Source organism: Bos indicus x Bos taurus, chromosome 27 (genome assembly GCF_003369695.1).
Source record: "Bos indicus x Bos taurus breed Angus x Brahman F1 hybrid chromosome 27, Bos_hybrid_MaternalHap_v2.0, whole genome shotgun sequence".
Taxonomy (NCBI): domain Eukaryota; kingdom Metazoa; phylum Chordata; class Mammalia; order Artiodactyla; family Bovidae; genus Bos; species Bos indicus x Bos taurus.
Window position 1 is genome coordinate 38,067,658 of NC_040102.1, and position 18,083 is coordinate 38,085,740.

Here is an 18,083-nt window from a genome sequence, read left to right on the forward strand (position 1 = left end):
ACATGAGACGCCTCATGTTCTGCATGGGGACAGCCTGGCATGGAGTGAGTGGTTAGTCCATGTTAGCCCTTACAGTTATGCTTGGTTTCCTCCTTTCCCTTTTTCCTTAAACCCAATTTATCAGAAAGTTTACATAGGTTCTTCCTTTAAAATATGTTTCACATTTATGTACTTCTGTTTCCATTGCCATTATCTGGCTTGAAGCTTTCATAAATTCTAGTTTATACTTCCAACTGGTGTCTCTGATTCCTCTTGACTTACTCCAATCTATTTCCCTTATTTGTTGTTCAGTCATTCAGTCATATCTGGCTCTTTGTGACCCCATGGACTGCAGCATGCCCAGCTTCCCTGTCCTTCAGTATCTCCCAGAGTTTGCTCAAACTCATGTCCACTAAGTCGGTGATCTACTTCAACCATCTCATCCTCTATCACCCCATTCTCCTCCTGCCCTCAATACTTCCCAGCATCAGGGTCTTTTCCAGTGAGTTGATTCTTCATATCAGGTGCCAAAGTATTGGAGCTTCAGCTTCAGCATCAGTCTTTCCAATGAATATTCAGAGTTGATTTCCTTTAGGGTTGACTGGTTTGATCTCCCTGCAGTCCAAGGGACTCTCAAGAGTGTTCTCTAGCACCACAGTTCAAAAGCATCCATTCTTTAGCATTCAGCCGTCTTTATGGTCCAACTCTCATATCCGTACATGACTACTGGAAAAGCCATAGCTTTGACTATACGAACCTTTGTTGGCAAAGTGATGGAAAAATTTCCTTTATAACAACCATATAATTTTTTAAAAGTGTAAATGAATGACCTTTTGAAAATGTTAATGAACCACCATAGGTTTAAAACCGTCCAGTGACTTCCCTTCGAGCCTTTCCTTGGCTTGCACACCCTGTGGTTTTGGCCCCTGCCTCCTCTTCAGTGTTTGTTCCTCCTGTGCTGTTGCCTGGTCCATCTCTCCACTTGCACGTGTGCCCGCTGTTCTGTGACGACCTTGGTCCCCCTCAGTTGTTGGGGTGACCTGGTGCTGTCATACTTAGAGACCACTGTGTGTGACTCTCTCTCTGCCTACATGTATGTTTCTGTCCTTTCTCAGCTCTCATCCTTCTCGTATCTGCAGGTATTGGTTCCTCAGTGAGCCTTTTCTAACCACCCCACCTAAATTAGGCCACCAGGTTCCTCCTTTATCAGCCTGAAGGTCCCTGAACACATCAAAAAGTTAATATTGCCTGTCCACTGGGGAAAAGGATAATTAACAGCCTGTGGTTATAAAACATGCAATTCCAAGAAGAGTGTGCACCTTTTCCAGAAAGAATAATTTTACATGTTGTGAACATTAAGTGATTATAGAGCTATTTTAAGAAACTGCTAGAGCTATTTTAAGAAACTGCTATCTTAAAACTGTTCAAAAAGGTCTTTGATATTGGTATTCAAGGACAGCTGTCCACTAAACCTGTCTGCAGAGGGTGAAGGTGCGTGCTAAGTCGCTCAGTTGTGTCCGACTCTTTTGACCACATGGACTGTAGCTCACCAGGCTCCTTTGTCCATGGTATTCTCCAGGCAAGAATACTGGAGTAGGTTGCCATTTCCTCCTCCAGGGGATCTTCCTGCAGAGGGTGAGGAGATATTCATAACCTAGCCACGGGCCTCCTGACTGCTATCAATCATTTCTGCTCCAAAAGATAAAACGGACATCATGAAACTCCCCTCTTTGAAATAGCTGCCTGATTTCTGATAAAACTCTTCATGCTCCTCTCTCCGAAAGTGAGTGGTCAGTTGCTGCTCGGACACGAAAAGGAAGATGTCTCAGAATTAGAAGACAGAGGTCGAGTGTGATAATATCTGTATCCTGGTTAATTTTTGAGTTCAGAGTGAAGAGGCAGAAAGATGACTCCTTGGTTGGCCTCAGTCTCATTTCTTTGTGTTTTGAAATTGCTACCTTATTACTTATTTTTCATTAATTCTAGACCAGAGAAAGGAGGCTCTCCCGAGTTTTGGCAGCTGCTTAAAGCAGCCAGGAAGAGAGTGATGGGAATTGAAAATCATGATGTGAACCACTTTCAGTCACCTTGTAGTTTTTCTTTCAAATGCGGGATATTTAGGATTCCAGAGAACACGGGGACAGATGCTTAAATTTAGGATAACAAGTGTAAGTGGGATGCTTGGTACTCCTGTTTGCCTAAATTTAGGCAAAAAAGACCCAAATGTGGTTGCTTTTGGGGAAAGACTACTTTTTGTTGACATACTTTAGCAGAACCCATTCACAGAAGTATTCCTGCTATGGGCTATGGGTGATGATAACCCATTTGGAAAATGATATTCCTAAAAATAAAATATAGTTTTCTCATTGCAAAAAAGTTATTAAGAATATATACTTAATTAAAAAAAAATCTACCATAATTGTGCCCTCCCAATCAAGCCCAGACTTTGCAAGTTTCTCTTGTTCCCCTACAGATGTTTATGTTTCTCTTTTTATATGGTTGTAACCTTGCTTGTGTTCTGATTTATGTCCTGTTATGTTTTTTCATGTTTCATTTTTAACGGCCATATAGTATTCTATCCTGTGGACCTGTCATAACCATTCTCTTGGTTGATTTGCTTTGTGATGTATTTTGTATGATGTATTTTTAATGATGTCTTTGTTTTGCTCTGATTTTGCAGGCAGAGACATTTGTTTGGGTTAACAATGCATCAGCACATTCCCAGAGTGTTGCCAAGGCCAAATATGAATTTTTATTTGGCAGATCTGAAGAGAAAACTCCAGATACTAGTAAGTGTTTCCCTGCCTTCCTCTTTCAGGTAACAGATAGGAAGAGATATTAAAATTTCAAATCTCAGAAGCTGAGAATTCTTCAAACCTAGAAGTGACTTGAAATTACCTACCACAGGCTACTAGAATCACGTCCTGTATTTCTGAATTCTACACTTTGAAAGATGTAGAGTTATTTGATGAATAATGAAAGCAAACAGGTTTCACAGAGGCGGGAAGGCAGTGGTGCAGATGGAGAGGTGCTCACTCCGTCGTCGATGGAGAGGTATCAGTCCTGGGATCGAGGCAGGGATGGGGTACTATGTGCAGTTCAGACCTGGGCTCTTGAGCTCGACTTCTTCAGTGTGAACCTAGCCTGTAACTTATGAGACGCGTGGCCCTGTGTGAGTTGTCTAAGCTCTTTTTGCCTCAGTCTTCTCAACTGTCAGATGGGATTATAGTGATACATATCTTGGAATCCTTCTGAGGATTAAATAGATTGATGTATGTAAAGGTCTCAGAACTGCGCTTGACATGTAATAAATGCTTTATGAGTGTTTGCTGCCATTATTATTTATTGTGATCATCATCATATTCCTGACCTTTGAAGCTGATGTTTCGAGAAAGTACAGTCCTTACTCTCCTCAGCTCCATCACTGTCTGATACTGATTTCCGTTTTGGGTAGACAGGGAATCTGACCTAATGTAGCTATGGTTCAGTTGAAGAAGTCAAATGATAGCTGTTCATTTTGACTCATATGTTAGATAAGATTATATAATGGGCTCCATAATATCTGGGGATAGCAAGAATGCAGTGTATATTAATAATTTACCTTTTACCTTAATAATGAATATTTTTTAGATATTTCAGTAGTTGGAGACTCTTAATGAAGTCTTAAATGGCTAAATTATTAAAATATTCTTTTATTTTGTAGCATAAATACTGTTCTAAGCTTGAGGTTTGGGATACTTAACCATTTATTCATTATTTCTCAGATGGGAATACTTATTGTGATCACCCCAAGACTATTTAAAACTCCTTTCTGGCATAGCCTTAACTTTGTGATTTTGCGCTGACTACACTTTTTTCTTTTTAGCTTTGATAGAACATGATTTTTCCTTCACTATGTAGAGGTAAGGTCAGAGCTCTGCATGGTCCTGTGGCCGATTGGCGGGTGGGTTTGCGTCTTCGTTACTCTTGGGTTCTGAGTAGTTTCCCAGTTTACCACAGGTGAATCAAAATGACATTTGAAACCTTCTGTTCCTTTTGCCCTGGTAGAAATGGTTGGTATTGTTAGTTTCTAGTGTGATGTTATTTTTCAGGGGTTTTAGTGTACATGCACTTATTAAACAAATCTATGTAATGAACACTTCTTATGTGCTACTCACCCGTGCTGGGGACTGTCAGGGTGCAGAGAAATAGAAGACAGTCCTTGCCCCCTGGGGGCTAATTGTTTGGTCAGAGCAAGGCAGTGGTCACTTCAGCTGTGCTGGTGAAGGCTTCATGGAATAGGTGGAAGCTGCACTGTTCTCCAAGAATGACTAGTATTCTGGTTAACTGAGGTTTGGGGGAGGGCATTTCAGACTGGGGGAATGATGTGAAGGGTGTGGTGGCAGAAAACACAGATTGTTTGCGAAACAGGGAGGAAACTGGCCAGGTTGGTTTGCAAAGCTTATCAGTGAGAGAGAGATTTAGAGAAATAACCATTTAGAGAGGGGCAGAATCATGGAGAGTGAAGAGTTTGCATTTCATTTTGGTATGCAGAAACAAAGTGCCAAGTACTGTTTTAGAGAGAGAAATCCAGATAATTGATCTGGAAATTGGAAGGGGCAGCAGAAATTGTTGCTTATTGTAGTAGGGGTATAAGATGCAAGTTTATGTTGACTTTTGAAAAGTACTTTTAAAAATCTTCAGAAAGAAATGGCACATTTTTATCACTTTAAGAATACTCTTGAAGTTTCTTTATATTGATCATCCGTCTGTCATTGAAACATGGCCCAAACTCAGAAGACCTAGGGGGACTTCCCTGGTGGTCCAGTGGTTGAGACTCTACCTGCCAATGCGTGGGACATGGATTCCATCTCTGGTCTGGGAAGATCCCACATGCTGCAGAGTTGCTAAGCCCATGCGCCACAACTACTGAACTTACATGCTGCAACTCCTGAAGCCCACGCCCCCTAGAGCCCAAGCTCTGCAACGAGAGAAGCCACTGCAGTAAGAAGGCTGTGCACCACAGCTGGAGAGTAGCCCCTGCTTGCAGCAGTGACAACCCAGAGCAGACATAAATAAATTTAAAAAATTATTAAAAAAAAAGACCATAGGGAAAGGTAGTAGACAGAATAAGACAGTGATTTTATTTGAATCTGATTGATAGGCATACCTTTTCCCACTTGTTTTTGTTTTTCCAAGTGGATTAAATAAGTGGCTGAAACTGTCTAAGTGCTGCAGAAGCAGCCTGCTGGGGAAACGGAAACGCTGACAGTGCCTGCTGAATGCATCCCCAGTATCAGTCAGGTGGTCGCCGGTAGTGATGCAGCCAGGTCAGGGGCGGTCTGTTGGTCCAGGACCCCAGTGAGGCCCGAGGGAGGTGTCCCTGCTCTAGGACAGGAGGCTTAGGCTACTTGTCACTCAGCCAGGAGTTCACATGGGCTGAGGGTGGGAGGGTCCAGAGAAGACAGTTTAAGAGGGTTTGCACAGTGTTGCTTATCGCAGGGCTTTTGCATCTGTGACAAGAGTTTAGGGTGTTGGATGGGGTATGGGAGAACGTGTGAACAGTGGGAGGAGTCCCTTGGCTGGGAATTAAGATCTGGATTCTGTGATCTGTTTATCAATATAATGAAAGAAGAGAGTCGATCTTGCTTCTCTGGTGTCTGTTCCCTGTTGCTTTCTGGGAGCTGTCGCAACTTCATGAGTGTTTCAAGGGCGAGTCCAGAGCTGACGATTGCTGAGAGGCCTTGGGCGACACGTGACTTCCTTCGTGCTGTGGCTTAATGAGGGGGTGGGGGGGGTCACCCCAGAGGTTGCCTTGCTTCTGTTCCCATCAGCTGTTGGGATATTTGTGGAGCTGCACTGAGCTGCAAGGAAAGAAAAAAGAGGTGGCACACGAGCCCCCCCACGCCTCCCGCGCTTCCCCGGTGTCGCTCGTCTGCTCTTACTGGATGCAGGGCCTTCTCTCAGCCAGTCACATGGGGTCCACTCTGATAGGAGGGGCTTCATTTTTGGAAAGTACATTCTTTGAAGTGTTCCTGAAGCGGTATCAGATGGCTGAGGTCGGTCAGTCTTTTGGGGGAAAACCAGAGGGACGAAATGCTTGAGAAGGTCTTTGAGGAAAAGTGAGACTGTTCTTGGCCTGGGGGAGGACAGGTGACTCGTGGAAGCGTATGAGGAAGCGAGGGGCCTGTGAGATGCTGAGAGCTGAAGCGTCCAGCAGTTAGGAGGTGACCGACTGCAGTAAAATAGAGACACAGACGTGTGTGCGTTTAGATCTCTCTGTCTGCGGGTATCAGATATGGGTGTGTGTGTATGTATAAAGTTGTTTAGGTCAACAGCACGATCTTAAATGACCATAATGACTGTTGAAATCACTCGGGGTAGATGGCTGCTGACCTCTACGTGTGTGTTAGGTCAACAGCACGATCTTAAATGATCATAATGACTGTTGAAATCACTCGGGGTGGATGGCTGCTGACCTCTACGTGTTGGTTTGCCTGCCCTGTGTCCCTCCCCACCTGGCACCCACTTTGGACTTTTGTCACTGTGACAAGACAGTAACTGGGTCTCTCAAGCTAAAATTCAGTATGTATTTACTGCTAAGTGAGCATGTTTTTATGGGCGGTGGGTGGGGGGAGGTATTTAATTCAAGGACTAGCATGCCTTGAGCAACAAGGTATGGTTTAAAAAATGTGAGGGCTTCCCAGGTAGCTCAAACGGTAAATAATCTGCCTGCAATGCGGAAGACCTGGGTTCAAGCCCTCCGTCAAGAAGATCCCCTGGAGAAGGGAATGGCAACCCACTCCAGTATCCTTGCCTGGAAAATCCCATGGACAGAGGAGCCCGGCGGGCTACAGTCCATGTGGTCGCACAGAGTTGGACATGACTGAAGTGACTCACACACACACACAGACACACACACACACACAGAATGTGATGAAATTAGAGACCCAGCTGCCACTGTTTACCCGCTTCTTTGGACTCCAGCATTAGGTGTGAGTGAGGCTGGGGGGCTGCTCAGGACGCCAGCAGGCCTGGCCAGCTGGAGCTGGACCTGGTGGCCCTTTGTTCCTTCTTGGGCTGTCCTGCACCCAAGGGTGCGACAGGTTCTTTGGCACAAGTGATCTTGAAAGTCACTCAATCGTGTTCAACTCTTTGTGACCCCACGACTATACAGTCCATGGAATTCTCCAGGCCAGAATACTGGAGTGGGTTAGTCTTTCCCTTCTCCAGGGGTCTTCCCAACCCAGGGATCGAACCCACGTCTCCCACATTGCAGGCGGATTCTTTACCAGCTGCGCCACAAGGGAAGCCCTTGAAGATCTTGAAAGGTGGACCATATTTTGATATCATTTTAACCTAATTATGTATACCTCATGGCAGATTTCTAGGTTTTTCTTCAATTAGTTTATATATATATATATATATATATATATATATATTTTTTTTTTTTTTCCTTTTTTTTTCCTGAAAGCTTGGAAAGAAGTTGAAGCACAAAGCTATATGTCTGAGTTCTGTTACTAGTTAAACAACACCTCCCTCTGCTGGATAGAGTGTGTAACACATTTTAGTGGCAGTTCTCTAATTGTCAAGTGCTGTTTGCTTTTCCTGCTACAGATCTCCTTCAGACTTGTTCTGGAAGTCAATTAGTATGCCTTTGTTCTTTCTGCTTAATCTAATCTGAAGGTTTATAAAAATTCCAGTGGTGTACAAATATACCTTAAATCTGTGGTATTTTAATCTCATTATGATGTTACGAAATTAAAGATTTGGAATTTTCATGGTAAAAACATTCATGTTTTTGAAATAGAAATATTAACCAGCTATATTCTCAGATAGACATGCTCTGATAATAAAAATGCTTGAATATAAGGTGCATTAAATAATATATGAAAGCTAATCTGGTCTTTTTTTCCTCATATATAAATTTTGCAAAAAGTTTTGAAGAACTCAGTACTATTGCCATAATTGAAAGACTAATATGGAAGATCCTAAATTGGCTGTTTCTGATAACTTTTTAATTGTTGCCTTGTTTTGTCCTATGTTCAATTATGACTGAAAAAGTGAATGGGATATTTTCCTTAATTTTTGGTTCAGTCTTGAGTTGGGTGTTTTATATGTGTGTGTTGTGTGTGTGCTCAGTCACTCACTCATTCCTGTCTATTTGTGAGCCCCTGGACTGTAGCCATGATGCTCTTTCCATGAGATTTCCCAGGCAAGAACACTGGCGTGGGTTGCCATTTCCTTCTCCAGGGGATCTTACTGACCCAGGGATCGAACCTGCATCTCCTGCATTGGCAGGTGGATTCTTTACCCCAGAGCCACCTGGGAACACACACCTATTATGTAAAAGATACTCTGCGAGGAAATTTTTGTGTTGGTTGTTCTTTAACCCTCAGAAGAGTCCTCTGATGCTAGTTCTCCAACCCCTTTATTTCACAGATGGGGCTCAACGAGGTTTAAATAATTTAACCTCAAGTAACATGTAAATCATGGAACTGGCATGTCTGTTTGAGCATAACTTCGGAGCCCATGTCTTCCCACCCCATCCTATAGCATCACAAAGAATCAGAGTATGATGTCCCTGTACCCCAATTGCTAGCCTACTGATTTCAGATGAAAGTGGATTGTGATTCTGACTTTGTTATTAATCAGTAGTATGATATTGAGTAACTGACTTTTCTGGCTTCACTGTTTAAAAATCTTTAAACCATGGTCTTTGTGTTACCCTGAGCACTGGGAAATCAGGTGATGGTGGTATGAATCCCTGCCCTACTCCAGTTAACCAAAGGTACCCCCCATTTTTTACAAATATGTATATTTTTGGCTGCGCTGGGTCTTCGTTGCTGTACGAAGGCTTCCTCTGGTTGCAGTAAAGGAGGCTGCTCTCTAGTTGCAGCGCTTGGGCTTCTCGTTGCGGAGCATGGGCTCTAGAGCGCGGGCTTCCGTAATTGTGGCCCACCGGCTTAGTTGCCCCACAGCATATGGAATCTTCCCTGACCAGGGATAGAACCCATGTCCCCTGCACTGGCCGGTGGATTCTTAAATCACCGGACCCCAGGGAAGTCCAGCACCCTCTCTTTTATCTGTTTTACATATTGAGCTTCTGTGGTGACATCATTTTGAAGGCACAGTTTTTCTGCTTAAAAAAAATGAAGCTGTTGGTCAATAGGCTTTCCCGCTCATTCTTTCCTTAGGGACGTAGATCAGCACAACAGCTCCTTGTAGTTTTCCTCCGGCAGGGAAAGCAGGCGCGGCCTGAAGCACCGGATTGCTTAGTACCTGCTCCTTTCGCTTGGCAGCATTAGGGCAATGAAGTTGGAGGAAAGCAGACTCTAGATGGGCAGGGTACTGAAGCGTCTACATTTTTTACCCACTGTAATCAGAACACCCAGCCTGCCTCCTTTCCTTGCAGTGTAATTTTCAACAACCCACTTCCCACATTTCAGCACAGGGAAATTAAAATGCGAGGAAGATGACAGAAGTAAAAAATACATAAAACACTGAAACGTAAATTAAAATTGCTATTTGCATTCAACATTGTAGAATTATAGGTTTCTTGGCAAGATGCAGGGTAACAGTGAGCAAGACCCGGCACCCTTTTCCATGGCTGCCTTGTCTGTGCCTCCCCCAAACATTGCTTTTCCTTATGCTCTTCATATATTGCAGTGTGCCGTCAGGCTTGGTTCACTGATAAGACAGTGGTGTCCTTGAGGCCAGGGTCAACTCTTAAACTTTTATTTCAGTGCATCAGAAACATTGCCAACTATTTAAAAAATGTTTCTGTTGGTTAAAAAGGGAGTAGGGACCAGCACTTTGGCCATCTCATGCGAAGAGCTGACTCATTGGAGAAGACCCTGATGCTGGGAGGGAGTGGGGGCAGGAGGAGAAGGGGGCGACAGAGGATGAGATGGCTGGATGGCATCACCGACTCGATGGACGTGAGTCTGAGTGAACTCCGGGAGTTGGTGATGGACAGGGAGGCCTGGCGTGCTGCGATTCATGGGGTCACAAAGAGTCAGACACGACTGAGCTACTGAACTGAACTGAGGGACCACTCAGCGCATTGCCCAGCTGTACTGGGAAAAGCAGTTTAGAGAGCTATCCATTCCAATGACGGATTGTTAAACATCTTAAGTATGGTCCCTCAGCTGTCCCTGGAACAGCTGTGTGGTGAACTCTGAGTTAGTCCTGTCAAAATGAATACAATTGAGATTGAGACCCTGTTTTCATTTTCTGGTTAAAGGAAAAAAAAAAAATGATTAGAGACTTTGTGGTGGTGGGAAGTTCCCCAGCATTCTTTGGGAGCTGAGATTTGTATAGGCTTGGTTCTTATATCTAGATACAGTGGGGGAGAAGGGGCAGGAAATGAGTTTTTCTTGTTTAATACATTTGGTTAATTTCTACAAATAGTTACTGAGTATTTGCTATGTACTCGACACTGCTAATCGCTGATTATGAAAAGCTAATGAACTTTACAGGCAAGATAACATTCATACTTGGAGCCATTAAATAAAAGATGATGTGTGATTGAGTGCCAGATTGTTGGTGTGAATCTCATGAGCCAGTGACCAACTCCATGCTAATGATCCTGCATGGAGACAGACATAGGTTCTTATCAGGGGACAGACTGTTAAGGGCAGGAGCAGCCTGGGAGGTCAGGGGTGTGTGGTCCTCCTACTGTGTACAGTAGAGGGAGAGCGCAGCAGGGCGTGACGGCGTGCGCAGAGGCTTCTGGGAGGGACACTTGTTCGTTCTGTGCCTTGGTGACGGCGCGCGCAGAGGCTTCTGGGAGGGACGGTCCTTCATTCTGTGCCTTGGTGACGGCGCGCGCAGAGGCTTCTGGGAGGGAGGCACGTTCGTTCTGTGCCTTGGTGACGGCACACGCAGAGGCTTCTGGGAGGTACGCTCGTTCATTTTCTGGCTTGCAGGTTAGCCAGTGTTTGAATATATGGAAAGAATGGGGAGGATGTTCTGTTCTGGGAGGAGATTAGAGTGAAGTTGTGGAGGACGGCGGAAAGGGGCTCGGATAAAGTGGATTAAGTGGTAATCGTGAAAGTGAAACTCGCTCATTCGTGTCCAGCTCTTTATGACCCCACAAACTATACAGTCCATGGAATTTTCCAGGCCAGAATACTGGAGCGGGTAGCCTTTCCCTTCTCCAGGGGATCTTCCCAACCCAGGGATGGATCCCAGGTCTCCCGCATTGCCGGCGGATTCTTTACCAGTTGAGCCACAGGGGAAGCCCCAGAATACTGGAATGGGTGGCCTATCCCTTCTCCAGGGGATCTTCCCGACCCAGGAATCGAATCGGGCTCTCCTGCATTGCAGGCGGAGCTGTGATCCTGAAAGGCCTTAAATAAGTTCAGCAAGTCACCGCCACTGAAAGTGTCTATTTTGAGAAGCTCTATATAACCCCTGTCAATTTGACTGATGACCTCTTTCTTTGGTGGGGGGTGTCCCCACTGTACCTTACAGTCTGTCTCTGTCATTGAACTAGTGATTCTGAAAGGCTCAAGTTTATGTACGCGTTTTTCTTTCACTAAATGTTACTGAGATCATACCTGGTTACCTTGATTGGAAACTGGTTGTTTTGGCAATTCCAAATTCTTAAATTTACCTATTCAGAGTGGGTTATTATCTCTACAGACAGTTTGATTTTAACCATTTTATAGTGTAATAGTAATGGTGTTACTGAGCCCAGGCTCGCTCCGCTCGCTGCACGACAGGCCAATAGAGAGGAGGTGTTGAAGCAAAGAAGAGACTTTAATCAGAGAGCAGCTGACTGAGAAGATGGCACGTTAGCGCCTCAAAATAACCATCTTATTGTGGTCTGGATGTCAGGTTCTTTTATAGATCAGAGGGAACGAAGCAATGAGGAATTAAAGTCGGAAGGCAGAATAGAGAGGAAGAGGCAGTGGGGAGGTAAAGTGAAAGGGTCTTCAGTCTTGCAAAACATCTGTAAGAGAACGGCCTGCCTTTGAAAAGGGTGTGTTAATCTCTTCTATTCACAGGTTGGTAGGGACAAGCTATCTCTGAGCTGAACAAAGGCTAAAGCTTTAGTTTACAGTCAAGCAGAGGGGCAGGATCCTCCAGGCAAGGCATTAAGTATGATTATAATAATAAAAGCAGCCAAAAGTAAGTTGAAGAAACTGTTTCCAACATGGAGTCAGAATTGAATTGCCTTCCTCCCTGCATCAATAGGGCGTGGCTGAGTGCAGCCCTAAGAACCTCGGTTGCTCTGTGTCTTTAACCCGCCTCCCTCCCTCCCCCGCCCCGCCCCGCCCCGCCCCGCCCCGCCCCGCCCCGCCCCGCCCCGCCCCGCCCCGCCACCTACCAGGTAACACAGGCTGCTCAGTCCTGTCCAACTCTTTGCTACCCGAAGGACAGTATCCCGCCAGGCTCCTCTGTCCATGGGATTCTCCAGGCTAGAATCCTGTATCAGGTTGCCATTTCCTTCTCCCGAGGATCTTCCTGACCCAGGGATCGAACCTGCATCTCCTATGCCTCCTGCACTGGCAGGCAGATTCTTTACCACTGAGCCACCTGCTATTTTAAAATAGCCCCAGCTATTTTATGTTCGGTCTTCAAATTTAGATTTTTTGACATCTTGCTCTCATTGTCGTGTGCTGAGTGCAAAAAATATAAAAATTAAATCTGATTTAGCAAAGCATAGGACAGATTAGTCTTACTTAAAAGGGAATTACAGTTCAGCAGCTATGTATGTATCATTAATATTATTTACAGTGTGTGTGTATTGCTCCATTGGTGTTTAAGAACTCATTTTTATTTACGAATTTGAATTTTAAAGAGACATTTTATAATTAGTTGCTCCTGCTGATTTTCTCAGCATGGGTGTTTCAGGAGGTGGAATTGCTGCTTCTGCTGTGCAGGGTCTTGTGGTAATGTGTGTGGCTCCTCCTGAGTGATGTGTGTCTAGTCACCACGCTTTTCTTGCAGGCAGTGAAGTGAAATGAAATCTCTGTCATTGCTGTCATCTCCCCTCTCCCCTCTGATATCTTCTAATTTGGGTATAAGAGTTCTATAAAAATGGGGGAAAAAATTGGTGCCAGATCCTCCTGGTGCATTGAAATTTGAATAACTTGAATTAAAAGGAAAATTTCTTAGATGAGTAAGGTATATGAGTGCCTAACATGAAGGGGGTTTCTTAACTTCAGAGGGTCTGTGAGCCCCCAGACATTTAATGCAAAGTTTGTATAAATATTTATCTGGATGTTTTATTGGGAGAGGAGCCATACCTTTCTCAAAGAGATCCATAATGCCAAAAAAGTTAAGAACCACTTCTCTGAGTATTATATTTTCCTAGTCCTACAGATTCAACTATTATCCTAAATCAGTGACATTAAGGGGGTGTTGATAGACGTGAGTCTGAGTGAACTCCGGGAGTTGGTGATGGACAGGGAGGCCTGGCGTGCTGCGATTCATGGGTCGCAAGGAGTCGGATACGACTGAGCGACTGATCTGATCTGATCTCATAAAATAAGCTCTTTTAAGTACTTGAATTAGTGAATTTATAGTCATTATTGTTTTTGCAAGAAGTACCTCACACTGGAAAAGTCAAAGGGATTGACTTAACACTTTTAGTTTCTTTCTCCATTAAATTGATATATTTACTATACAGAGACCACCTGGTATAATCTTTATAAATGTGGGATTTGATGAAAATTATTTTAGGTCCATATATCCATGGATTGCCTTGTAAATTAACATCATCACCCTAGTAAAGAATGAATGAATATCTTTTAACTTCTAAACACTACAGTACTTATCTAGTCTGTGAAGATGCAGCATAAGTAGATGGGGACGACAGTATGAAATCATGAATGTTTTGCTGAGTTGTGTCTGATTCTTTGTGACCCCATGGACTGCAGCATGCCAGGCTTTCCTGTCCTTCTCTATCTCCTGGAGTTAGCTTAAACTCATGTCCAGTGAGTTGGTGATGCCATCCAACCATCTCATCCTCTTTCACCCCCTTCTCCTCCTGCCTTCAATCTTTCCCAGGGTCAGGGTCTTTTCCAATGACTTGACTCTTCCCATCAGGTGGTCAAAGTACTGGAGCTCCAGCTGCATTATCAGTCCTTCCAATGAATATTCAGGGTTGATTTCCTTTAAGACTGACTGGTTTGATCTCCTTGCTGTCCAAGGGACTCTCAAAGTCTTCTCCAGCATTACAGTTTGAAAGCGTCAATGTATGAGGACCCAAAGAAAAGAAGCAATACCTGCTTTAAGAATAGATGAGAGGGAGTGGTCACTGTGAGTTGGGTCAAGCCTGGAGGACTTCAGTGAGAAGGGGATTTGAGTGGGGATATAACAGATGGTCAGAGAGAGTCTGGGGCTGAGGGAATAACTGGTTGAAACAAAGTCTGCTGTGATTTTGCCCTCTGGGGGACATTGAGTTGACCAATGGAAAGGCAGCAGTAGGTCTTGGCTCTTTTCCTGGCTTCTGGTCCTGGCTGGAAGCTGCTTCTCCCCTCTGTTCTCAGTGTTTTAATTTGTAAAACTGTACTTTTCTTATAGCATTCTTAATTTTACTTGCTATGTGTTTGTTATGGGTCTTCCCTAGTGGCTCAGTGGTAAAGAATCCACCTGCAATGAGGAGACGTGGACTTGATCCTTGGGTCGGTCAGAAAGATCTCCTGGAGAGGGAAATGGCAACCCACTCAAGTATTCTTGTCTGGGAAATCCCATGGACAGAGGAGCCTAGCAGGCTACAGTTCATGGGGTCACAAACAGTCAGACGCAACGTAGTGACTAAACAACAACAGCAATGTGTTTATTTTAAAAGAAAAACCTGATACACAGAGCCATCACGATGGCAGTATGGGAAGAAGATGAGGGTAGTTAGTGGCCAGGTTGCTAAGGGTCTTGAGTGAAGGGGTTTATAAAGCAGGAGTTGGTAGCCTATGGCCCTTGGGCCAAATCCTGCTCATTTCTTATCTTTGTATTAATAGAAGGTGTTTTATTGGGACACAGCCATGGGTTAATTTACGATCGTCTCTTTTTTTGCTATAATGGCTGAATTGAGTATTTGCATCGAGACTATATGGCCCATGGAGCTAAAAATATTTGCTGTCTGGTCCTTTACAGAAAAAGTCTGCCGATCCCTGAGTTAAAGAATTACAGCTTTAGTTTAGTTGCATTGGGGATCCATTTAAAATTTGTTTTGTTTGGGGGAAGGATTAGGTATATAGAGGGCAGTAGTAACCACAGTGCCACTGGAAGAGTGTGTGAGGAAGATTAATCCAGTCAAGTTGCTCAGAGTGCATTAGATGATATGAATTCGTGTTGAGGTGGGTAGGCTGTTTAGGATCAGGAGTTAATTCCTGAAGCACCCTGGAGAAGAGATGGTATCTGTTGTAGGAAGAGATAGTAATAAGAATGTAAATGGAGGGATAGTTGCATGAGACTGTAAGAAAATAATAGTCTTGGGGATGAAAGATATGGCAGAGACGAGGGAATATACGAGGATCTGAAGTACGGCACTAAAGTGACTGGAGGGGAAATGGTGAAAGAGGAGAGAGAAAGGAATTCTCTCGCTGGAGCTAGTTTTATAGGGACGTTCACTGGTTTTGGCATGCTGGGTGTGTAACATGGGACATCCGTCAGGTAGTTAGATGTTACGACTCCGCATTTTTCTGCTTCTCTGGACAGACCCAATTTCCCGATAGGCCCAGTTCAGAGAGTAGGCTTCCCGTGATTGCTCACACCCCTTGCAGGTTCCGGAGAAAGAATCTGTTTGCTTAGTCCAGTTCCTTCTTCCTGGCAGTGCCTTCCAGGAGTGATGGCGGTGGGTGACGTGGAGTGGGTGTGTAGCACATGGCTTGTGAAGGGCAGGCACTGGACCCTGTCTGTGGAGAAGGGCGGGGCAGTTCCCAAGGGCTCTCTAGAGCCTGTTGGACAAAACTCTGAATCTTCTCTCCCGCTCCGCCTGAGACACCGATCCCTTCTGGACTCCTGAGACCGCCACCGAGGTGAGCCAATTAGACTGTATGGGACCTGCTTCTAGCTGTGGTTTATGCGGCATGTTTTTCTCACTATGTTTTCATTGTCATAAGGTGTGTTCTTTTTGCCAACACAAATGGGAATGTAGCCTTGTTGACACCTTTTACTCGGTAAGATTTACTTTGTTTGGCTTTCTCCACACTGTAGTTAAAGAATACAAACTGCTCTAGAGTTACTTTGTTTTTCTCCTTGTTCTATCATCCCAGTCCAGCTCTAGACCTTTGCCTCAGTGGTCTGGTTTGGCTGATGGCATTTTTCTTCTAAGTTCTTGACATCTTTCCCTTTTCCTGTATGTGTGCATATGTGCTCAGTTGCTCAGTTGTGTCCAACTCTTTGAGACCCCATGAACTATAGCCTGCCAGGCTCCTCTGTCCATGGAATTTTCCAGGCAAAAATACTGGAGTTGCCATTTCCTTCTCCAGGGGATCTTCCCAACCCGGAGATCAAACCCAGGTCTCCTGTGTCTCCTGCTTTACCACTGCACAACCGGGAAGCTCCCTTTTCCTGCCTGGTGGTCTGCATACGATGAGCATTTCCGCTCAGCGGAAGTGTGAGATGGACTGGGCTAGGGTGGATGTCAGAGCTGGACACCGTCTTGTAGTTTTCAGGTAGCTTTCCAGGCAGCCTTCTCAGTGTAACTTTACAGCACCCCTTGAAGTAAGCATCTTGTTTGTCTACAGTAATTAATTGTTCAAATCATGTTCAAAATTAATTGCAAATTTTTATTTTATTGAGTACAAAAGACTGGAAAACTTGACTTTTAATGAGTAATAGGTGAGTAATAGGTGAAAACTGAGGCTCAGAAAAGCAGAATTCCTTGTCCAAACATGGTGAGCGTTTATGAACAGTATCTCTTACTGAAAGAAAAAAAAAAGAAATAGGAAATAAGTAAAGGAGTTTCCAGGAGAGAGGTTACAGTCCTAATTTGACTAAAGGCTAGCCAGGAGCTGGCTTGATGAGTGCGGATCCTAGGGCCCTTCTGGCTACTTTAGTTACTCACTTAAATGCCATTTGGATAATTATTGGCTTTTTACTTTGGGGAAGATTCAGTTCCTCCAAGAATTTGCTTTCAAGTTCTGTTTTTGGTGCAGTCACCCCTTTAGCCAGACTCCGAATCATTCCTTCTGCCCCATGCTGTGCTGGCACCATGGGTCCTGTTTCACCCCAGCCCCAAACATGTGGAAGGCAATTTCCCGACTGACCATAGAAATTGTCCTTGTCCACTGCATAGAAAAATTCCCTTGAGTGTTTTGCCATCATGACCTGACTTTGCAGTCTGACATGTGTATTTCCTAGATGTCTCAATGACATGAGAGTACAGGAGTGAACAAGACAGACACAAATCACTTACTTTGTGGAAGTTGCCTTTGAGGCAGTGAGGCTTCTATTTTGATTATATTCTGAGTGATATTGATTAGCCGGTGTTCATGTAAGAGTCTACCTAAGATAATATTGGGAATAATCAGACTAGTCAACAATAACTGAATTATATTACTATTTATAAATGACATGTTGGATATTCATTATAAATGATGTTTACATGGTTTATATAATAAAAGACAAGGTAAGTATTATTGTAAATAAACTAATGGGAGCAACAAGAGAAAAATGTTTAAATTTGCACCATGTGGTAGAATAACAGACAGAAATAAAGTATAGCCAGTGTGAAGTAGAAGCTTTGTTTCCTTCTGCTCTCTGCATACTCATATTTGGGCTGCCAACTAAATTCCTTTTCCTTTTTTTTTTTTTAAATTTTGGTCTGAGGGGTATTTCTTATCCTTCTTTTATCTTCTAATTATGTGTTGGCTGGAGGCTTAAACTCTCTCTGTGCTCTTATCTGTAAAAGAGAGTATCCTCTCTATCCTGAGAACCCTCTTATACTAAAACTGGGACTGTAAATTGGTGCAGCCATTCTGGAAAACAATATGAATGTTCCTCAAAACAACTAAAAATAGGGCTACCATATAATGCAGCAATCCCACCCCTGGGCATATGCCCAGACAAAACTATAATTTTGTAAAGATACATGCATTCATATGTTCACAGCAGCAATATTTACAATAGCTAAGACGTGAACACAACCCAAATGCCCATGAGCAAGG

General features: G+C 43.9%; 1 protein-coding gene across 4 annotated transcripts in view; it reads left to right on the forward strand.

The window, feature by feature from the left end:
• PSD3 (pleckstrin and Sec7 domain containing 3) overlaps positions 1-18,083 on the forward strand; it is a 495,595-nt gene that overhangs the window by 132,353 nt on the left and 345,159 nt on the right. For 3 of the 4 annotated variants that reach the window (XM_027529597.1, XM_027529598.1, XM_027529599.1), the window contains exon 2: positions 2,660-2,768. The exons of the other annotated variant lie outside the window; for it this stretch is intronic. In XM_027529597.1, the coding sequence (XP_027385398.1) occupies positions 2,660-2,768 (109 nt within the window). The remainder of the gene's footprint in view (positions 1-2,659; positions 2,769-18,083) is intronic. 4 annotated transcript variants of the gene reach the window in all.